Source organism: Periplaneta americana, chromosome 16 (assembly GCF_040183065.1).
Source record: "Periplaneta americana isolate PAMFEO1 chromosome 16, P.americana_PAMFEO1_priV1, whole genome shotgun sequence".
NCBI lineage: Eukaryota > Metazoa > Arthropoda > Insecta > Blattodea > Blattidae > Periplaneta > Periplaneta americana.
In genome coordinates, this window is record NC_091132.1 from 54,759,074 (window position 1) to 54,783,305 (window position 24,232).

At 35.6% G+C, this 24,232-nt stretch overlaps 2 protein-coding genes across 2 annotated transcripts; one reads left to right on the forward strand and one right to left on the reverse strand.

Annotated features, from left to right (window-relative positions):
• The first annotated feature begins 149 nt into the window (after nucleotides 1-149).
• bonsai (28S ribosomal protein S15, mitochondrial) lies at nucleotides 150-11,381 on the forward strand. Its single transcript, XM_069849167.1, has 4 exons — nucleotides 150-707; nucleotides 5,645-5,778; nucleotides 6,640-6,835; nucleotides 11,003-11,381. Exons 1-4 carry the CDS (start codon nucleotides 490-492, stop codon nucleotides 11,286-11,288), a joined length of 834 nt encoding a protein of 277 aa, XP_069705268.1. The 5' UTR covers nucleotides 150-489; the 3' UTR covers nucleotides 11,289-11,381.
• Nucleotides 11,382-14,077: 2,696 nt separating this feature from the next.
• Nucleotides 14,078-24,227, reverse strand: LOC138716271 (DNA primase large subunit-like). The gene is made up of 6 exons (XM_069849168.1): nucleotides 24,103-24,227; nucleotides 23,083-23,352; nucleotides 21,581-21,864; nucleotides 19,194-19,410; nucleotides 16,424-16,784; nucleotides 14,078-14,459 (listed from the first exon to the last, which is right to left on the reverse strand). Exons 2-6 carry the CDS (start codon nucleotides 23,262-23,264, stop codon nucleotides 14,127-14,129), a joined length of 1,377 nt encoding a protein of 458 aa, XP_069705269.1. The 5' UTR covers nucleotides 23,265-23,352; nucleotides 24,103-24,227; the 3' UTR covers nucleotides 14,078-14,126.
• Nucleotides 24,228-24,232: the final 5 nt, after the last annotated feature.

Sequence of the window (24,232 nt, forward strand, 5' to 3'; positions counted from 1 at the left end):
TACATAAGGAGTCACGTTATAATATCCATTTCAATTGCATTAGCGACTGTGCTGCCATCTCGTGTTCGTTTACGGCGGACGGGTGGCGATCCTGGCGGTTGTTCTCTTCAAAGTGCTGCCGATTTTAACGTAGCGAGGAGTTATCTGTTACATATATGATCTAGGCTGCGAACAATAATCTCACTTCATATTCATATTTACATTTACTTAAGGACGTATTTTATAGGAGGTTTAAAAAAAAATCGTGTTGACAAAAGCGACAGTGCAGAAAGAGAGCACGCGCATTGCCATCGTGATCTAATAGATCGAGATGACACGCGCTAGTGCTTTCATTCGATTGATCGAATAGTTACGATAATTTCTTATTTAATGCTTATGCTCATATTGCCGAAAGTAGTGTGACTTCTATGGGGGAATTTTTAGTGTTTATGTAATTTAAACCTCTTGGCGAATGGTTTTGTTGTTTTCAGAATAACTTTTCTTCAAGAAATGTTTTCAAATAGCTTCAATGGATGTTATCTGATTTGTACTAGACCGATAATATATCAAGCAGTTCGTAGCTTTAAGTCAGATCTCAAGATAAAATGGGTTAGACCGCCTAAAATACCATGTATCAAGCCAGAGAAAAGTGGAGACCTAACACAGTTTCCATCTGTGGATATTAAGCAGCTTCCATTGGAGTTCCAAAATTCTGAAGAACTTAAAACGTGAGTAGGAAAATATTTAGGTTAGAATTTTCAGCGCTCGAAGGATAAGATCTATAGACGAACGGTAAATATATTGGTTATTTGTTTATTTTAGTGGCAAAAACTTACATATCACCTCATTAGGATAAACTTAAGAACGCGGTTACATTCCTTCCCCTCTACCCTCATCACGCCTACCTATTTTCATGCAGGTACTTTCTCTCCAGTCCCCCTCCGCTTTTCGTCTTTCAAGATGTCACTAGATACTACTACGGCAATGATGCCGATACAACGTTCGTGTCGTGTCTATATTATAGCGGGAGATTTCGAAACACCTATATAGACCTAGGCCTTTATATTTAATAGTTTTATGTCCAAGTGTAGGTCTTTCACTGTAAACCCAGCATTCTTCAGTCTTCCCTATTTTCCTCCGTACTCATTAATCTCCACATACGGTCCATGTATCTTAATGTTGTCTATCATTCTTCTGCCCCGAACTTTTCTCTCATTACCTTCAGTAGGCAGTTTCTTTCCAGCCAGTGATCCAACCAATTCCTTTTTCTCTTTCTTCACCCATTCTTTCCAACACAACTTCATTTCTTATTCTCTCAGTCCACTTAACACACTCCATTCTTCTCCGTATCCACATTTCAAATGCTTCTATTCGTTTCTCTTCATTTCGTCGTAATGTCTATGTTTCTGTTCCATATAATGCCACACTCAACACAAAGCACTTCGCTAGTTTTTTCCTTAGTTCTTTTTCCAGAGGTCCGCAGAAGATGCTCCTTTTTCTATTAAAGGCTTCCTTTGCCATTGCTATTCTCCTTTTGACTTCCTGTGCAGCTCATGTTACTCCTTATAGTACATCCCAAGTATTTGAAGCTCTACTGTCTCATTTAGAATTCGCAAGTTTACCTCCTCATTTTTCTTGTAACAGCTATAGTCTTGTTTGCATTTATCTTCATCCCATACTGCTCACAGCTGTCATTTAGCTTCTGTAGCATATCCCTTAGTATCATCTTCTTTTCTACTAACAACGCCATATCGTTAGCAAATCTTATGTACTTTATTCTTCTTCCTCCTACTTTTACCCCTCCCATGTTCTGAAAACAGTTCTTCACCAAATCCTCCAAATAGATGTTGAACAGGGCAGTTGATAAGAGGCATCCTTGTACTCCTCTCTCTATTTCACTTCCTTCAAACATTTCTTTTCTTATTCTGGCTTTGACTCATTGTTTCATATAAGTATAGGTTACTGAACAGCCTCCTGTCTTTCTAATCCACACTTATTCTCCTCAGGATATCCATCAGTTTGTTCCAATCCACTCTGCCAAACGCCTTTTCTAAGTCCACAAATACTATAGGCTATACATTTCTTTATTCTTCTCTAGGTATCTTTCACCGATTGTTCGTAGTAGTCCAATTGCATCCTTGTACCTTTTTCTTTTCTGAAGCCAAACTGCTCTTCTTCCAACTGTCCTTCTATCTCAACGTGAATTCAGTATTTGCAGAAGAATCTTCGCTGAGTGCGATATCAGGCTGATAGTTCTGAACTCCTTACATTTCTTGGCATTATTTTTCTTTGGTATTGGCAGCAACACCATCTCCGTAAAATCTTCAGGCTATTCGCCTTTCTCATATATTTTGCTGCATAATGAAAGAATTTCTTTCTTGTCTTCATCCAAGCATTTCACTAACTCAGTGCGGATTCCATCAACTCCTGTTGCTTTCCCTTCTTCATTTCCCTAAGCACTAGTTCAACTTCTGCTCTTAAAATATAAAATTCTTTTTCATCTTCTGGTACATTGTTTCGTCTTCTATGGCAATGTTGTTGTTGTTTCAATGCCTTGCATCTAGCAATGAAGCCATTAGCATTCGTGCTCTTCAATACTTCTGGGCTACAGTGTCTTCTGCAGATAGTGCATTGCAGGTCTTCAAGTGGCTCTCGTTCATCTCCTCTTGACTGTTGCACAGGGGACACAATGGTGAATTCAGAATTTGTAGTTTATGTAAGTGCCTTGCCAAGCAATCGTGTCCTGTAAGCAGCCTTACAGCCTGAAGGCTGCAACTGCAGTTTTCTATGGTGCTTGTGAGATTACTTCTGGGTTCAAGATTAGGGTGTTCCATTTTTTTGTTTTCGTCATGTTTTTTTGTTTCCTCAATATGAAGATGTGAGACTTTAGAATTGATCAGGCGCTTTACCGAAGTCATTGGCAGATTTGTCGTTTTCATTTGCTGTAGTAGTAGTAGTAATTTATTTACCATAAAGATCTTTACAAATCATGGCTTCGTCAATCTTATTTCTAAGTCTTAATCTAGTGTCTGATTATAGGCCTACTATGGACATACTGTATTTATGAATTTGTAGCTTTGTTATTGCAGGACATCTGCTGACATGATACAATTACACATTAGTAATTAGGCACTTTCTGCAAGTTCTAAAGACATAAATTCCTCTACAGTATATGGCATATGATGCAGCAGCAACCTGTTGACCATGCTTTTAAACTTCTTTTGTTTACTACTTATTATGGAGCTTGGAATTTTATTATACATATTTATGCCTCTATGTAAAATACTTTTAAGACTTGTGGTTTTTCTATGAGTGGACAGATGGATATGACTTAATGTTCTTGTTTGATATATGTGGTACCGTAGTCTGAATTCAATTTGAATTTTGCTTTGTTTTTATGAATGAAAGACACTGTTTCTAGAATGTATACACAAGGTACTGGCAGAATTTTGAGTTCCCTAAAGTATTGTTGTGCCTTTCTTGGCAAGTGTATCTGCCAGTTCATTGCCCTCGATCCCACAGTGTGCCGGGACCCACTGTATGTAAATTGTTTTGTTAAGACTTTGAAGTTGAACTAACATGTTGTAGCAATCCTTTATTTTCTCTGATTTTTTGTGGTGTTTGAGCTTATTGCTTGAATTGCAGCTTTGGAATCTGAGCTTGATTACTGCTTTATTGTACGGTACTTGTTAATTGGGAGATTCATTAATTGCTGTAGAGCTACGTGTATTCTATATAAGTTAGGCTTACTGGTACTAGGTGTAATGTTTATTCTTCAAATTAGCACTTTACTTAGTGATGGGTGCTGAACATTTCATGACCCAAGTGACACACATGTTTTAAAATACCAGTAATGCTTTTTAAAGTTCTACTTAACTCAAAACCAAACCATGAAAAATTCCGTACAGAAAAATGAATAAAATCAGAAGATTAGAGGATGACTAAGTGACAGGAGGTCGAGGACTGTGGAAAGGTTAGAGTGAGTAATGTGAGAGGATAGCTAAGTGACAGGAGGCCGAAACCGGTGACAAGGTTGGAGTGGGTTAGATTTTATTGCATTGTCAGTTCTTGGTTTTTTTTTTTTTTGTAACTCTTGTGGTATGTAAACAGATCTTTATACTCTACTATTCCTCATATTTTAAATATTATTCTAATAAAAAATCTTACTTTTTATGCTATTTTTCATCCAAGAACAACACACGCCCATCACAGAATCACCGAAGTTTTCAAATACAAGTCAATTTTCATAACAAGACTGGCCTCCTTAAACAGTTGCGGTCTTTATTACTACATACTGCAGTGGATAAATACTATTAATAAATTAATCAGAAGCTGACACTGCATTCTGATTTCATAGAGACTAGGTAACAGTGGTGTTGAAAACTGTCATTAACTCAGACATAGTTCTATGAACTAATATGATCAACCAAGCAATCTTGAAACATTGAAGCAGTATAATTTTTCTTTAATCAGGATAAAATGGCAATATCTGGGACAGCAGATCTAGATCTTCAAACCAGGATACTGTATTGTATATGATATTTTTATTACTTTTCATCACATGATTTAATCACTCAGAAACTTTAATCCTACTGTGATGATCACCTGGCATATCATATCACATTACATACAGTAGAACCACAATCTAGTATATACAGTCACGAAGCTCAATACATAGTAAATATGCATCCATAGATAGTTGCTAACTACTAGGATCGCTAATATCGCCTCATTACAGACAATGCAAAATAATACTGGCGCAGTCTATTGTTCCTAGCAACCTCACAACTCAAGCTTCGTGACTGTATATACTAGACTGGAAGAACCTTGATAATCTGAACTAATTGGTACCAAGGGTAGTTTTGATTTTCAAACATATGGAATTACTCTACCTGAAATTTAAAAAAAAAAAAAATTGTACAGTGCTATAATATAAAAAGGTTGTAGAAATCAATGTATGAAGTACAGTAGTTAAACAGTAATACAAGCAGTAGAAACAGAATAAATGTTAATACTACACCCGCACCCATTCCATACAAACTTGGCTCTGTAGTCCTACCACTCCAAGTCTGACGAATATGATCATTGCTCCAAGTTGTGCTGACCCATTTCTTGTTTTCTGTGCTCTGTGGTATTGTACAGTAGTGGCAAAAAAAAACCGGACTGACCTTTGTAGCTGATTTCAGAGTCTTGTTCACTCAAGAACATGATTGATTGGTAACGAAGACTTTCGTGGTTTTAATCTTGCCTGGGAAGGAAACTTTTTTTGTTCCTTATTCAAATTTATTCCCAATACTTTTCGATTGCTGGTAAAATTCATGTTTGGGAATAATAAGTTAATTAAGTAGTAAAATATAGCTGCAATCGAAAAGTATTGGGAATAAATTTGAATAAGGAACAAAAAAAAGTTTTCTTTCCAGGCAGGATTCGAACCACGAAAGTCTTAGTTACCAGTCTATCGTGCTCTGGAGTGAACAAGGGTCGGTCCAGGGTTTTTTTTTTTTTTTTTTTTTTTTTGCCACTACTGTACATACATTTGGTAGTATAGGTATTCGAATTATCAGGGTTATATCCTAATAAGAAATTGATTCAACCTGTGCAGTTTTGTAATATATAGCACCTTAAAGTGTGTTATAGCTGTTTATTGAATTTGTTTATGTTTCAGAGCTGATGAACTTGTGAAAAGAGTATTTAGCCTTGAATTCAGTCGGAAAAAGAAATGTGCTGAACTTGTGAGAAATGATGTTATCAACTCTGTGAAACAGCATGAATTTGACACAAGTTCTGAAGAAAGCAGAAGTAAGGTTAATGATATTTAGTTATATTAACTTGTTTCCTAATGTTTGCTTCGTAACTAGTAAATTTCCATAATATTTGAGAAGGGTTTCTGCATTAGTAATAGTATTTGATGAGTACTGTTATGTACATTACTTATAGCAAGAGCCAAGTTAGATTATTCTTTCCTCACCTCAGACTCATTCTCTCACCTTCCATCTTCTGTAGTTGCTGGCTCATCTGTGAGAAAATTATTGTATTAGAAATCATTGTTATTGTTGGGAGAGGCTGTTGTATGGTGATACACTTTTCAATTTTGATATTTTTAAGGGTTTTGTATAAATGTGAATGCAAACATTTATTTTAATGCAACATATTCTAACATTTCATTCAGATTTCTTGTTAATTTTGGCCCAGTTATATTTTATTACAATTTCGAAATTGAGATGTCCTGTTTTGGAAAATGACTTGACAGAATAATGTAATAAAATGAATGAAAGAATGTGTTAATTGTTGTTAAATGCACGAAGTCAATGTTAGGAGAGTACAAAAACACGGTCTTTTTTATTAGAGTTTCAGCATGTATCTCATTTCTTATTAGTTATTAGTTACGTCGGCCTGGGTGGAGGCACGCAATGTCTCTATTACTTGGTACAAAGGGTTGTGGGTTCGAGTTCCGTTTTGAACATGGGTGTTGTGTTTGTATTAGTTTAGGAAAAAAAAGAAAACAGGAAGAAAAAAACTGTAAGCGAAATCTAGAAAAATGGCCTCTGGCACATAAAAAAAAAGTTATTAAACACATTTAAAACAAATAGATCTAGTAGAGTTAAGAGAAAAAAATCTTAATTACAGAAGAGAACTGAATAGAGAAAACTATTTTTCCAGTTGCATCTATGACAGCTAAGATTCGTTACCTGCAGCATGTGATGGAAGAGTTTCCCAGGGACAAACGCTGTAAAGTTCGATTGAAGGAGCTGATTGATCGGCGAAAGAAACGTTTAAAGTTCTTGAGAAAATGGGATTACAAGCGCTTTGAGTGGTTGTTGGAGAAACTGGATTTGGTGTATAAACCACCACCAAGGTAACCTATTCAGTAATACACAGTTTTAATTTGTAATTTCATTTTATGTAATTGTTTTATTCTGAATTACATTTATAGGCCTACTGGTACCTTGTAGAAAATATATAATTTGTTTCATTCAAGATCTGAAGCAGTAAACCTGCATAGACACTTGTTAACAACTGCCAAAACTCATAAAACCCATGTATCTCTTGGCAAAACTTATAATGAAAGGACAGAGTTGTATTCAGGTCTGAGTTTGATTCCTGCTTGGGCTGATTACCTGGTTTGATTTTTCCGAGTTATTCATAATAGGAAACCAGATGTCAGGTAATCACATGGCGATTTCTCGGCCTCATCTCGCATCACCAATTTCACTGATGCCAAATAACTACCATTGTAGTTGATATTACATCATTAAGTAACCAATAAAAAATTACTAGAGTTAGACCAGAAACCAGTGAACAACTAAAAGATATCAAAATCATGCAGTGGAATTCAAGGTCATCAAAGAATAAAGTGGAATAAATAGAAACCCACAAAACCAAACGTTATTTTCATACAAGAAACCTCATCAGTAAATTAAATAATTTCACCAGAGACAATCTTCCAAGAAATAATAGAAGAAGTGAAAAAGTGTTAGAGCTCATCCATAATTTAATTCTGGTTATAGGACATCAAATTAAAATATTAGATTGTAAACTAGAACAGTTAATGCCAGATCTCTGGATTAAGAAGAATCTTACATTAACAATGTTAATATAACATTCCACCAATTAACAATGTAACACAGTGAAGTATAAATGTCATCCTACTTGAAGGAAAAAAATCATCTTAGGTGACTATCTCCTAAATGCATGTATGGTGCTGTTATTCTATTAGTACAGGGTAATTTAGTTAGTTGTAATACAGTGTCTTGATTCTCATGTTTGTAGACGAAGCAAAACTTGTCTATAGAACTTCGTTTTCCTTCCTTGATTAGAATAAAATTAATAATCTAATATGATTAAAATACAGAATATTCGCCAGGAAAAAGGTTTTTCTCGGGTAAATGCTGTCGACCTTTGACTGTTATAGATCAAATGCGACTGTCAAGGATATAGCCTTATATTTCCCCCGGATTGAGTGTGAAGGGGCATCAAGGTTAAAGCAATTAGTATACAGCTGACTTTCATTCAGTGCAGCTCAGTTTAGTTTGTGGCAATACAGTACACATTAGAGCAGCTAATCTTCATTTGTGATAATTATATTACAAATGAATCATAAAGTGTTATGCTCAAGTGCTGGCTCAATATTACAAGATTCTATGTCTATATCAGAAATATTACTACATACACCCTTGTAACATTTAGCCAGCGATATGTAGGGAGATATTCTGGCATTCAACTACCATCTGATTCAACAATTCACAATTTAGTGAAAAAAGTAAGAGAAGCTGGCTCATTTTTAAATAAATAAAGAAGGCGCATAAATCACATTATAATGCAGAAAAATTTGATAACATAGACTGCAGGCTAGAATAGTCTCCCACGAAATCATTAGGTCAGCAAGCAGATGTATCCAATAGTGTCCTGCAATATTCGAACATGAGAGAGGCAACTAACAAGCAAACATTCTGATGGGGACAGATAAAAAAGTTAAATTTTTTTTCTTTCACCATATTAATGTCAAAAGAAGTGCTTATACAAATTTTGGCCACTCAACTGCAATTACGTGGGCTGTAAAAATAAGTTTGCCTGGAACCGTTACCAAAAAGAAAACACAATTTCATTGGAAAAATTTATTGGAACAGACACAGCAATTCTTGAACTATTTTTCCAACATATTCCCCACCAGAATTGAGACATTTGTCACATCATGGGATCGACAGAGAGGTCCAGATGGCTGTCAAACTCTGGTTCCAGTCCCAGGTGGCTGACTTCTATGACACAAGGATACAAAAATTGATCCCATGGTATGACAAATATCTCAATTCCAGTGGGGGATATGTTGACAAATAGCGCAACAATTGCTGTATCTGTTTCAATAAATAGTTCCATGCAATTTGCTTTTTTTCTGTAAACGGTCCCAGGGAAAATCACTTTCTGGATGGCCTCGTAATTGCGGTTGAATGGCCAAAATTTGTATAAGTACTTCATTTGACATTATTAACATGGTGGAAGATAAAGATTTAACTTTTTTATCTGCCTCCATCAGAAAGTTTGCTTGTAAGACATTACAAACTTCATCTTATTTCATATGAAAAACTAATAGCAAGGTCTGTGCTAAAATCCTTAAGCAGTTGAAACATGAAGGGATGAGAGTGAAGGACAGTGAATATTTTTATAACAAGGTGGAACAAACATGACAGGCCTCCTTCTGCAGAGCGAACATCGGCAAATATCGAACTTCATCATACTCAACAAACTTGAACCGAACATGGTGCCTGTAATGCATGATGCTATAGTCGCGATGCTGTTATTCCCGGTGTGACTCCTCCTCTTTGCTTACGTCTTAGGAAGTCAAGGCTCTATAAAAACTAGGTAGGTAGTATCGTTCGCCATTTTTGTTCTTTCGTTGCCGAGCTACACCGTTAAATATTATCATGTCATAGCTCCTATGATAATAAATCAAACGCACTGTAATCTAGCAAATAATTGAGCGGCAAATAACGTCCTTGTGTCCTTTCTGCGAACGCAAACGAAAGAGCGAAAATGGCGGGCGATTATGTTAAGTATTTATTGAGCCTATAACGTCTTCATCAGCGAATCACAAGACGCACACTTTTAAATGTAGCCGATCTGTAACGTGATTGGCTGCCGGAAATTAGAGCGACGGGACTATAGTATCCATTACATCAGCTAAGCCTTATAACACAACAGTCGTTCATAAATTCAGTGAAATGGATCATTTGCCAAGGGTTCAATTCTATCGATAGAGATGAAATCCAGAGTGTGTCTAGAAATCTTTTCAAATTATGTGAAATGTGCATTAGAGAGGATGGACGAAAATTCAGCACTTACTATATGATAAGCGAATAAATTAGGCCTGTAATGTAATACAGTAGAACTTGGTTATAACGACATCCAAGGGACCTTGAAAATTATGTTGTTATAAACGAGTGTCGTAGTAACTGAGATTCATATTATCAGTCTAGTGAGGTGGAAAATGAGAAATAATAAGCATAATTAGGCTTATTTTAGATTTATGTATTCAGTTTAACCATATCTTGAACACAATAAAATACACGTACAATTACAGTATAAACACAGTATTCTGTATTAAAACAGTTTGTTCATTACTCACCAAACTTCTTTACTGAGGAGTGAGTAATCAGTCATTTTACTCTGTTGTCTCCTACTTGCCCAATATAATACACTTTCTAAATCACATTCTATGTTCATTATTTCAGTTGCAATTTCACTGCTCCCTCTCCTAGCTTCATACTCCCTCCTCTAGCTTCATAGAAATGTTCACAATTCTAATGGCTTCTAAAGTGTCACTCACTTCTTTTAGTGGCCATACTGCGTTAAAATGCGTGCACTAAGTGAAAACTTCCTGTCGAAACTGATCGCATGCAGGTACCATTAATACTGCATGGATTCAGGCAGATTACAATGGGATGGGGAACAGTAAAGGATTTGCCAGATTTCAGCAAAATATTTCTTAAAATACTTTGGTTCTTAGAAAATTGTATTCCAACTGAGGTTGAAAATGACATTATATGCGAGGTAGACGCATATACATTTGTCGTATTAAGCAAGGTAGAAAAGCATATGTCTTATGGGGAATTAGTTGGGACCACAGAATACTTGACGTTATAGGTGAGGTGTCGCACAAAACGAGGTCACTATAACCAAGTTCTACTGTATATAAGTTGTGGGCTTTTATTGCCGAAAGCTTATGTGCTGAATTACTCCTACACGATCATGTTATCTGCCCAGTCACTTTTTGAACTGCTGAGTAGTACTAAGTGAAGCCTTTTTTCTAGGCATACAAGTGTTATAATCAATATAAAACAATATAATTATTAGGTACTATTACTGTAAAGCTTTTAGTATTTTGTCAGGTAGACATAGTGTTTTTACTTCCCTTTTGATAATACTGCCCCTCACTTGATACCATCATATACTTCTAGCATAACTATGTTTGCTTGTGCTCAACATTAAGAACAGTGAAATTTTATTAAAGTGAATTTAATTGTTTCAGTCACTTTCATTGGATAACACGTAAGGATTCATTACGAAAACTTACAGACAAGCACTGTGAAGATTTGAAGCAAGAAAGAATAGCAGCGTATAGGGCTAGTCTAGAAGCCCAACAAGTGGATTTCTTACGAGAAAAGTTAGAGAAGTTGCGATGGATCCAGAAAGAGGAGCAAGAATGTGGTGTGGACCTAACTGTCAGTGATTCAGATATAGATCAAGTTGTGCAGCAGTTAAAAGAATTAGAACTTTCACAGCAAGAAAAAATGAAGAAGAGTACTGCAAAATGAGAAATAATGAACCTCGTGAGAAGCAAAACTAGCGACATATTATATCATTTTTTGTTTTTCAATTATTGACAATAAAATAATTAAGTAAATACATTCAATGCCTTATCTAATTTCCCCTCTTTAGACTAATTCTGTTACTAGAATATATTATTTTTTCCATTCTTTTTCTACAGTTTTTAATGTGTGATTCTTGGTATCTACAGGTAAAAGTGAGATAATCCTGCATGTTTCCAGGGAAAATAGCTCATGTTGTATGTAACAAAAAAGTGTAATACCATATTGGTGAAAAATTCATGGTTTTCTCAGAAAAAAATTCTTTTTCTCCAAATGTTTAATACAGTCTTATTCAGTAACTATTGAGAGTAGAATCGTGATTTTTGTCCATGTCGATAGAAAATCTAATAAGATATGCTTGTGTCATAAATCGTACCTTGTTTGAAGTAGTCGGTAATAATTATTCAATCTCTATCCCAAAAACTGATGTGAGGACCTTTCCCACTTTTTTTTTTTGCCCTGGACTGTAGTAATGGCATGTTTCGACCATAGTTACAGTACTATCCAAAAAGTTATAAGAATCCTCTTCAAAACAGCAGCAAAACTATCATATTTACGGAGTTATAATACTCACCTTTTTTGATAAAATGTTGTCTTGAAAACTGAGATTGTATTATATTTGCAGGTAAACACTCAAACTCAAAATAAATTTGAATGAATACTTAATTTATACTACAAGATATGGTGGGAAACCACTGATGAAAATAGGCATTGCGGGTTCATGTATTCTCGCCTTTTTTGCACTCTTTATTCGTAATTTCAGTCCATTTTTGGCAACAATCATTTTGAATAGAATATTATTTTTAACTACCGTAAACTGGGGTTACTTTGAACACAGAGGAAACTTTGACCATTTTTTCAGAAAATCGTATTTAGGTTTCTACATGCTGCACTTGTTATAGATGGAGGTAAATTTGGTATGAGAATGATTTTATGATAATTTACCTCCATCTATAACAAATGCAGCATGTAGAAACCTAAATATGATTTTCTGAAAAAATGGTCGAAGTTTCCTCTGTGTTCAAAGTAACCCCAGTTTACAGTACGGTAATGATGTAATTTATTCTGAGATTTTATGTAGGTATACTACTTTTAATAATATGGGAAATGCCTGTTATTATTCGGTTGAGAAGCTTTTATCATCCAGTTTGTTGTCAAAAAATCTGAAAGTTAGAATTTATAAAACAGTTATATTACCGGTTGTTCTTTGTGGTTGTGAAACTTGGACTCTCACTTTGAAAGGAACATAGGTTAAGGGTGTTTGAGAATAAGGTGCTTAGAAAAATATTTGGGGCTAAGAGGGATGAAGTTACAGGAGAATGGAGAAAGTTACACAACACAGAACTGCATGCATTCTATTCTTCACCTGACATAATTAGGAACCTTAAATCCAGACATTTGAGATGGGCAGGGCATGTAGTACATATGGGCGAATCCAGAAATGCATATAGAGTGTTAGTTGGGAGGCCGAGACGCAGATGGGAAGATAATATTAAAATGGATTTGAGGGAGGTGGGATATGAAGGTAGAGACTGGATTAATCTTGCTTAGGATAGGGACCAATGGCGGGCTTATGTGAGAGCGGCAATGAACCTCCGGGTTCCTTAAAAGCCAGTAAGTAAGTATACTACTTTTAATGGTCACTCATCTTTAAATAAACTAAAAGAATTTACCAACAATAAAAATTACTGATGAAATAGGAGTATGACATTAGCCATTTTCAGGTAATGTTTTGACATAACCCAGACCTGTTGACCAGAAGTTCCAGTTCTGATACTGCATGTGAGGATGGGTGTGATGTATAGCTAGAGGCAAGGGTGCCTTTGTGACCTGTCTTGATAATATACTTTGATCTTACTGTTTTAGCATAGGTGCATGTTATATTCGAGTCAATTGTAATTTCCTGTCAGTGTCAGGCATTTTGGAATCCATTTAGCATATAATTTTTCCATACCCAAATCTTGATGTACAGTGTGATAGAAGATTGGAATCCGCGAATTTCAGAACTGATGGCAAGCATACTAACCATTATACTAGAGAGAGAGTGACGTTCATGTGGTAACTTGACCAACATCAATATACTGAATCTGTTAATATAATTTGAAAGCACCAAATTGATACTGTTCTATTTCTTCATTTATATAAATCAGTCAATCTTCTTAATGTATCCAGCTGTTTGCTGACAACATAAAGTCCACTATAGTCTTTTCAATTCTTGTTTTTCGTGAGAAATGAAGGATATTTTGATCGGTGTATCATAAGCAGTGAAAAATATAGTGGGACTGCGTTGATGTTAACGCAACTTCTGTGGGTACCTCTTTGTTATTTGTTAGCTTAAACAACAAGCCTCCTCACCAAGGTGAGTACCCACTTAAAAAAACTTATAAAACTTAATAATTAACAAATGCAAGGTCACCTGTGTAGCTCAGTTGGCTAAGGCTGTTGCCTACCAATCTAGAAATTTTATAATTTGGTTTTTTTCCGAGGTTTCCCCCAGCTGTAAGGCGAATATCAGATAATCAATGGCGAATCCTCAACATCTACTTGGAGGATTTAGTGAAGAACTGTTTTCAGAACATGGAAGGGATGACAGTAAGAGGAAGAAGAATAAAGTACATAATATTTGCTGACGAGATGTTGTTAGCAAGAGAGGAGACGACTCTAAGGGATATCATCATCGTTCCTGCAATAACTCTATGTGTAAAATATAAAATTTTTCAGTAGGAAGAAAAAACACATTTATTCATTCTATGGCAGTGGTACATAAAATAACATAATATGACATTAATTGCTTTCAGCCATACTGTCCTCACATTTCCGTGATTTCAGAGAGATATAATACTGCACAGGGTTTGCAAAACGATTAAATGACAGTGGCTTACACATTTCCTTATTTTGTGTCGTATCAACATTACTAGTTCTACAGATAATGTTCTCTTGAGCTGATAAAAATAAATGACATGCTTCATGTGCCTTGCCAGTTGCTTTTAGGTGCAGTATTTCATTTAATGTGGAAGTGTCACTGAGAAGTTGAGAGGAAACCAATGAGATCATCCTTGGATTGTCGAAGTGCTGAAATGGGCATCCACCTTCAGCCTGTGCTGTCAACTGCCATTCCTGCAAAATATAGGAATTATTATTATTATTATTATTATTATTATTATTATTATTATTATTATTATTATGATGGGCCATTTTCTGAATTTCTGTTGTATTTTTTTTGTTACAATTACATCTTACTACTGAAGTCTGTGACACAATAAACGGCGTCATTCTTTCTTTAGTTTAGAAATTCAAAGTATTATGAGTGACAGAATAACCCAGATGCAAAAATAGAACATGTGGTAGAAGTCGAAATAAATCATAATGGGCAGCACTGCATTTACCACATCTGTTTGAAAAACTATTCAAGATTAAACTATGAACAGTAAACAAGAGGATTTAAACTACAATTTATGTGGCAAGTAGAATCTTGGTTAATCAATACTTAAACAGTCCAAACAAACTTACTTTCTTAAATTTCTATACATAATAAACATGAAGAAAAGAAATATTACAAGGAAACTGTAAATGAGTTCATGTTAAAATCTCCTCTCAAACTGCGCACACTATTAGATCTCCGCAGCAGATAGACAAATGTAAAAAAAAGTTGCTGCCCATACAAACTGTAAGAGTCGCCCTGGGTGGCAGAGTTGGTATAGTGCTGGCCTTCTGTGCCCATGATTGCGGGTTCGATTCCGGCCCAGGTGATGGCATTTAATGATAGCTGAGTTGTCATACTGTGTAAATGTCTCTTTTGTCACGTAATATGTGATATAATATTGTGCACTCAAGACACAAGACACTCGAGGCTGGAGGCTCCAGAAATTATAATTTTTTATTTAGCATTAATTTTGCAACCTTAGTGTTAGGATGGGTACATATTTTTTTTTTTTTTTTTGCATTTATCTACCTACTGTGGATATTTAACAATGTACGCAAGTTAAAGGGAGGTTTTGTCATGAGCTCATTAACAGTTCTACTGTTAGTCGAATGATTGTTACATAAAGCCTCAACTGGTTGATTAGAGTTTGCTAATAAATTCATGTATGGTCGATTAGGCCCTTTTTTGGATTCTGATAGTGAAGAATTCCATCCATTTCTGACTTGGGAGCATTTGCAAAGCGAAATTCATTAGTACTCTTGATGAAAGAAAAGAATGAGAATTGACTGTAAGCAGAGTTCAATTTCGACGTAAGTTTTTTAGTCGTTGCACAGGGTATATCATAGGGGCTGGTCTATGCTACATCCACAATGAGATGAAATGATGATAGAGATTTATTGGGATGCCGCAGGGGAACTGGAGCTCCTGGGGAAAACCTGTGTTACCTGGACCACAGGCTTGCCCAATATAAGTTATAAATTGGGGGTACGCCAGGGATCGAACCCAGATCTACAGGATTATATGTCCAGCATTCTAGCTTCTAGACCATCGTGGCGGTATTCGTTAAGTGAAAAATTACTAGTAAATTTTGTCTTGATTCTTCCATCCAAGAACATGGTCGTTTTATGGATCTCTTAACTTCACTTTATTTTCGAAAGATGCTTTCATTTTGTTTCCTCAGCCAAATTTCAACTCGCGAAATTTGAATATAAAAATAGCGAACATATTACCCACTCAATCACTTCTTTGATAGGAATAAGTTTTCTCTAAAGTATTTCATCATTTCCGAAAGTGCTAGTATGAAGAGACATATTACTGCTTGGAAAATAGACATATGAAGAGTCCACTGCAAGGATGATGGATGTCACTTTCTTGTCGAAAATGAACCAAGACTGTCAATGCATAGCTTAAGACATATAGAATGTACATACAGAGTTATATGGCATTAACACTGATAGTCATTGTCCAGTAATGATCGGAAAATCACAGTTAAGCTTTGAGCGCTAAGCATTTCAAGCTTTCAATTGCTTCTCCTGCAAAATGTATTCCAAATGACATCCATCATTCTTGCAGTCGACTCTTCATATGCATAAATATCCGTGTTATTTTCTACAAGGAAATATTACAATTCCATTTCAGAAGAAAAAAAAGCTTATACCTGGATTTTTCTACAGCTTGACACTCTGTAGCTGTACCTGCCACCCTCCAGACCATACATGTGTCTAATGCTATAGCGATATCGACGATAATCTTTCTGCCAAGAATGTGTACAGCCTGTCTCACATGTTGAACTAGGTCGGGAGTATTCAGTACCCCAGAAGGTAAGAGCTTCTTCTACAGGCATGCCAGCATCTTTCAGGAAGAGTGTAAATTGCCTACGAGCTTCATGAGTGAGACGATGTCTTGAACGAAGAGTCTGATATAGGTGAGCCATGCAGGGAGGAAAATATACACTGTTGGAATGTACCTCACGAGCTGACATGCCACTTACGCCCACTTGTGCAGTGTCATTTACAAATCTAAATCACGAAAACAGACAGTACGTCATAATTAAAACTTGACACTGAATAAAGTTGAAGTAATGTAATACCACAGTCTACTATATACAGTCACGAAGCTTGAGTTTTGAGGGTGCTAGAAACAATAGACTGTGACGGTACTATTTTGCATTGCCTGTAATGAGGCGATATTAGCGATCCTAGTGGTGAGCAACTATCTATGTTTGCATATTTACTACGTATTGAGCTTCGTGACTGTATATACTAGACTGTGGTAATACTGTAATTCATCACTGGAAAGAGAGGTTATATATCTGTACTTAATAAGATAATTATATTTTCCTATACTGAAAACCTTCATGCACATGGTGAGAGTGAATAGCAAGAGTTCTGCAACATAGCCATATCCTTGTCTCTCATAAGAGAGAGCGAAGTCTTCCCTATCTCATTCTGAAAGCATCTCTAACAATGTACTGAGATATGCAGTTAATAAGTAAATTCGAATACATGGGGTATCAAATAAGGCTGTTGCCATTCCTCATTTGACAGAGATCAGAGGTCTGCATCAGCTGGATTTAGTCAGCTAAGGCAATGGTCCAGTTACAGTAGGTCCATACCCAATCAGGTAAGCACCTGCCTAAACCTCTCCGAATTCTATCCGACACCCAACTCAAGCAGTGCTGCGTTCTGCAAGCAGTGATAGTGTGTGTGCGTCACTCTTGAAAAATTTCTTCACATTGCTGTGTTATGATTGCATTAATTTAATAATTTTTCGCCCAGATGTAATGTTTTAAATGCTTTATTAACAATTCCTCAAAAGAAAAATTTGATTAAAGTGATATAATTCTACTACAGCAATGCAAAATAACTCTGTATTTTGTGACCAGCTTTAATCCAGGCATCCATTTCACCCAGATCTACAGGATTATATGTCCAGCATTCTAGCTACTAGACCATCGTGGCGGTATTTCGATGTTAAGTGAAAAATTACTAGTAAATTTTGTCTTGATTCTTCCATTCAAGAACATGGTTGTTTTATGGACCTCTTAACTTCATTTTATTTTCGAAAGATGCTTTCTGGGTGAAATGGATGCCTGGATTAAAGCTGGTCACTGGTAATTGAGATTATTTTCGAGTCTTCCTCTATCCCTCATGAGAAGATATTTTGAATAAAGATCACTTTAAACTACAAATTTGTATTTCCAACTTGGAGTTGTAACACAGTACATGCTTGCAAATCAAGATTTCAGGTATAACTCCCTGTAAAGTTGATTTGAATAATTTCGAGGGAAAAATTGTTCCAGGGCCGGGCATCGAACCCGGGACCTTTGGTTTAACGTACCAACGCTCTACCAACTAAGCTACCCGGGAACTCTACCCAACACCGATCCAATTTTTCCCTCTATATCCACAGACCTCAAAGTGGGCTGACAACCATCAAGCAACCAACTTCGAGTGCACACTAACTCCGTGTGACTTAAATTGTGGTTTTCTGTAACGAACAGTGACGTGTATTATGCAAATCAAGATTCCAGGTATAACTCCCTGTAAAGTTGATTTGAATAATTTCGAGGGAAAAATTGTTCCGGTGCCGGGCATTGAACCCGGGACCTTTGGTTTAACGTACCAACTGAGCTACCCGGGAACTCTACCCGACACCGACCCAGTACAGTACATGCTTACATTTAACACACTGTGTGAATTCTGGGTTGACAGGTTTATCTTTCTCTGCTGAAACATACAACTGATCTAAAATTTTGCTTTTACTCATGAACTGGGGTTGGGTATATGCCAATTAATTCTCCAGTTTTAAGTCTCTCTTGAAGTTCAAAAGGAGGCAATTCAATGTGGCTAAACAGGGTTAAAATATTGTCGAAAAATAACTGCCTAGTTCTAAGCAAGTGTAGCATCTAGCTGGGAGGATTGCCAAACAACTAAAACACCTATTAACAACACAGTAACATACACTTTTGATAATTGTGCAGTGTCTGGAAAATGCTGCTGAAACTTGTGTAAACATAATTTATATGACTTCTTCAGTAGACATGTTTCAATGAGGAAAATGCGTTGCTCTACCGTGTATCTGACCATGGTTAAAAATACGTACTTCTTGATACAATTCAAACAACTAATGGGACTGACAATGTAAAGTGCCATCAGAATAATTGTGTCGCCAGCTTTGTGCAACAACTAATAACATTGTGTTCTTTGCTGGGCTTAAAGCAAACAGAAGGCCGGGTAAACTCAAAGCAACACACCGCCTGTCTAAAAGTAACCTCATTGCTTGATAAGAATGTCTGTAACTTAGGCTGACTCGTAATGTAAATTACACTAGCACATGGCATTACCCACTGTAATGGAGCATGCTGAGAAAATAAATAATAAAATTTAACAAAATACTTCTTATAACTAGAAAGTAAAATTACTAACCTTTTTTGTAATTCCTGTGCTAGTTGATGAATTCGAGAATCACTGAATGCTTGAGTTACACAGCCTGTGATCTGCAATTGTTTCATTCCGAATTCTAAATGAATGTGGAATATAATTTTCAACAAATCTTTCCATTTTCCACAAGGAACAATACATTTTCCTAATTTCAATTCTACTTCACGTTTCTGAACAAATGGCAAGCACATTTTGAATGGCACTGGAATAAAGAATACAATTGACTAGTAAACAGTTGCTTCGAAAGAGTTTATATTTTTGTAAACAATAATCAAATGAGAATAAGACTATAATGTAAAGATACTGAGTTATATCTTTGGAACAGATTATACAACTCAGTTACTCAACAAACAGCAGACGAACATGCATGCAGATGGCTAAGTGACCCTTTCAGTTACGTACACTACTTTTCAAGTGTTTATTAGACATAAACTGTGATTTCTCTTTTATTAAGTAACTGAAGGTAACATCATAATAAATCTGTACAGTAAGACCTCTATTATCCGTGATAATGAAGGTGGTAAATTGAATGGTTAATCGAAAAAATCAGAAAATCCATATCATAGAAGATGTTTTTAAGAGCATAATACACAATTTCGTAATTTCCTTCATGATTTTGTGTTTAACGTGCTATGTAGTGGGTCAGGAGTTCATTAAAAGTTCGGTTGTCAATGGCGGGTTGTTAAGGACCAAGGGTTGATGGCTGTCTGAGGAAAGATAGGAATACTTCAAGTCTCATGTTGTAGATTTACATACACTTTAGCCTTGTTTTTTTGTAATCTTCATCTTACGATGTTTGGTGACGTATACACGTTCGTTGATGTGACATATTAATGAATTTAAATACTATTATAGTCACAATCATGCCATTGTATGAAAGAAAAATTTCACAATCTCGAGCGGGAATCGAACCTGCGACTTCCTGTTCTCCGATCAGGCGCTCTACCACTGAGCTATCGAGTTCATCTCACGCCAAAGGCTTGGAATCATCCTTTCATACTGGCGACTCTGTTATAGAGTACTGTCCATAGCGTCTGATCTAGTCAGCACTGCTTATGGGTTGAAAGAAACTCTACAAATGTAATCTTCATCTTACGATGTTTGGTGACGTATACACGTCCGTTGATGTGACATATTAATGAATTTAAATACTATTATAGTCACAATCATGCCATGGTATGAAAGAAAAATTTCACAACCTCGAGCGGGAATCGAACCTGCGACTTCCTGTTCTCCAGTCAGGCGCTCTACCACTGAGCTATCGAGTTCGTCTCACGCCAAAGGCTTGGAATCATCCTTTCATACTGGCGACTCTGTTATAGGTTACTGTCCATAGCGTCTGATCTAGTCAGCACTGCTTATGGGTTGGTAGAGTGCCTGACCGGAGAACAGGAAGTCGCAGGTTCGATTCCCGCTCGAGGTTGTGAAATTTTTCTTTCATACCATGGCATGATTGTGACTATAATAGTATTTAAATTCATTAATATGTCACATCAACGGACGTGTATACGTCACCAAACATCGTAAGATGAAGATTGCATTTGTAAAGTTTCTTTCCATCCATAAGCAGTGCTGACTAGATCAGACGCTATGGACAGTACTCTATAACAGAGTCGCCAGTATGAAAGGATGATTCCAAGCCTTTGGCGTGAGACGAACTTGATAGCTCAGTGGTAGAGCGCCTGACCGGAGAACAGGAAGTCGCAGGTTCGATTCCCGCTCGAGGTTGTGAAATTTTTCTTTCATACCATGGCATGATTGTGACTATAATAGTATTTAAATTCACTTGTTTTTTTATTATTATTTTTGTTAAATCGCGTACAGTTGTAATGCCAATCTCCTACTCTGACGCATTTACCACAGTTTCTTCTTTCCCAAACCTCTCAATTATATTTTGTAATTTTTTTCGATAATTAACACAATGCGTTTTCTTGTGACAACTATGGAAGATAATATGCATAGAAGTTATACAGTACAGCCACTCGAATAGTAAGGATAAGGACTGAATTGTACACAAGTAGTGATTATTTTACAAATAACTATTTCTGTTGCCGACAGCGAAGCATTTCTACTACAGAGTTTGTAGTAAGAATAAAGGCTTGTAATAACCTTTTGAAGAAAAATTATGTAGAAACATAACGTACAGCACTTCATATATTTTTCTGCACCAAAAAGAAAATGGAAGCTAGAAAAAAAGGCGGATAATCTGACAATCGGTTAATAAGGTGACGGATAATCGGGTTCTACTGTATTTTGTTGCTCTGCTGCTCCAAGAAACTCGTGTAACAACACTAAACTAAATTTACATACAGAATATAAATAGCTGAAATTAAATCCGCAGGACATTACAGTACCATAATTTACTATCTTACCACTTATATAATAATCGGAACAAGTTTCTGGGTGAGTTTCCTTGAAGACATGAACAGCTGCTTCCATATTTATCATACTTTTGCAAATATGCTTCACTTCTGATAAGAAATCAATGAAATTTTTGTCTGACAATAATGGTATAATCTCTAGTACATGTTTGTATAATGTCTTCAACATATTTATGATTTCATTATATTTCAACATGTCCAAACGTTTAGCAAATAAGTTCGTTTCTGTTTTCAAAACAAACATCTTGAAGTTGTAAGATGAAAGAGAAAGTAATCTGTAAAGAAATTCAGAATGTAAGTAACTTATATAGGTACTTCAAATAAATCCATATTGAGAATAACTGAGGGTGTCGTCAGTTCAAGGATAGTGTCAGGGGGGAGGCCTTCAGTAGACAATCATTCTGCTTATCAATTCCACATAAATATTTAAAGTGCAATTAAATTTTGTTTCAGAATACTTCCAACCCAACTAAATTTACTTATTACTTAAATTGCTGTTACATTTAGCTAACTATTTTTCCTAAGCAATTACTTCACAGCTATGTACACCCTTTTTATCTTTATTTTATTTTTTTCCGAATTTAGTTATATGCAAATGGAAAATAAATCATAGCCTATGTCAATCATTGCTAATATTTAATATTACAAACATTTACATAAGTTTATGATTTTGTTCCTAGATGTAATTTATGATAGATTATGATTGATGATGTTATTAATAGTAATTTGATGAGGCTAATAAAATAATTGTGTGATTATAATTAGATCTAGGAATTTTTGGCGCAAAATTTTGGTCAAAAGGTGCAAAAAAAGGTGCTTTAATTTAGTTGAATGTGCGAAAAAGGTACAAATTTCAAATGTAGATGTTAATATTACAAACAGTACCAAATCCAATTACATGGCATATGAGGACACAAAGTTCCTTCATCCTCCTTGATGAAAATGTCAGCTGACTGACCTACAGTTGGGTCCGACTAATATAGCAGATGATACTGGCAAGGAGTGGAAAAGAATTAATCTTTGGCAATGAAGGAGCAAGCTCAAATTCAATAGCTTTCGCCTAAGGGTGGTGCAATGAAGCAAAAATTAATCTGTAGACATTTTACCAAATGGGAGTTCACTGAAGGGCAAACTAATTTCAAACTTTTGCCACACAGGACTGCACTGAAGTGAAAATAATGTGGTACCACACTAAAAACAGTAAATTCTAATAAAAACATTCAAAAAGCAATTGATTTGTCCATTTATTACAAAATCAACAGCAGAATAGTAGATTAAGGTGCCTGAATGGTGTATTTAACAGTAAGTAGGAGCCTTTGTTAAGCCGCACACATTCGGTTTTTCTTGTTTAATTTTTATAAGAATAAAATGCTGCAAAAGAGCCAAAGAAAGGAGGTCATCGTCATTATTATTATTATTATTATTATTATTATTATTATTAGTATTATTATTATTATTATTGGGCCTATAAATATGGAATAGCAGCTACATACCTCAGCATGAAATGTCCAGCTCTATCTAACGGAGTACCATCAATTAGATATTCAAAATTCTTGGGAATTGTTATTTCTCCATTTTCAAGTGAAGCAAGAAACTGGAATCTTTCTTTTACGCATTTATGAAGCTTATGTAGAGCCATATTTCCTCTTGGAGGCTTCAAGTAGTAAGTCATCATGAATTATTTAAAAGATAATTCATCATTAATTTCTTTCAGCTATATTCCCAAGTATCGTTAATAGATTGTCTACAGGCTGTAACAATTCCTGAAACATCATGTAAATTAACTCTAGTGTAGTACCTACTGTGAAAGCTGAAAATTAATTATAATTCTTGTTGAATAATAAGAATAAACAGACAAAAGTAGTCATTTCAACAGACCAGCAATACTCAGAAGGAAGGGATTTCATGTAATTTACTGTATTCCATAGATGATATGATGTTACATCAACATTGAAACTTTAAGATGTGGAACAAGTAAAGAGTTATACAATTTTTGACGAGATGAGGTGAAGTCTGGTATCATGTCATATGGTGCAAGGAGACAGAAATCACTAAGGTTGATATTACACTATCAAAGTTCTTTGACAAAGATCTTTTATAAAATATATGACAACACGGTTCCGTGTTGACATTACCTTATGCTCTTTGCACACTGTGAACTTTCTCCTGTTATTATAATATTCACATTAACCAATGGGTATGTAGGTTATGTTGGCCTAACAGGGAGTGGAACTTTCGAGGAAAAAGCGCTCAGCATACAGTGATTGTCGGGATTCATAATTTGGGCAATTTTATCCAGCTATAGTTACCATGCAGTACGGGCATTTTTAATAATTCTCATTATATTCTGTGTTTAATTTTAATGTTATACTTCTACATTATAACAGTTTCACACAAAATCTAGAATAAAACTAATCTATGTTCAGAAACTACCATTTTTAGGTGAATACAACAAATTGTAGTAATCAATTATATTTATGAACCTCATTATAACTATTGTTTATATTACTTACAGGGACTAATTCTAGCAATACAAAACTGCGTTTTCAAAATTACCACCATTTTGTGTTACAAAACATAAACAATTGGCACGTGGCATATCGAGACTATCGAGATCAACTGATTATCGCGATTGCAGTATAT

Excerpts from the sequence above, each read along its gene's own strand:
- bonsai (XM_069849167.1), top strand. The coding sequence starts at position 490 with ATGTTTTCAAATAGCTTCAATGGATGTTATCTGATTTGTACTAGACCG. Across the intron at positions 708-5,644 it reads AATTCTGAAGAACTTAAAAC|AGCTGATGAACTTGTGAAAA; the intron begins GTGAGTAGGAAA and ends TTTATGTTTCAG. Across the intron at positions 6,836-11,002 it reads GTGTATAAACCACCACCAAG|TCACTTTCATTGGATAACAC; the intron begins GTAACCTATTCA and ends TAATTGTTTCAG.
- LOC138716271 (XM_069849168.1), bottom strand. The coding sequence starts at position 23,264 with ATGATGACTTACTACTTGAAGCCTCCAAGAGGAAATATGGCTCTACAT. Across the intron at positions 21,865-23,082 it reads GCTGGACATTTCATGCTGAG|ATTACTTTCTCTTTCATCTT; the intron begins GTATGTAGCTGC and ends ATTTCTTTACAG. Across the intron at positions 16,785-19,193 it reads GCACAGGAATTACAAAAAAG|ATTTGTAAATGACACTGCAC; the intron begins GTTAGTAATTTT and ends TTCGTGATTTAG.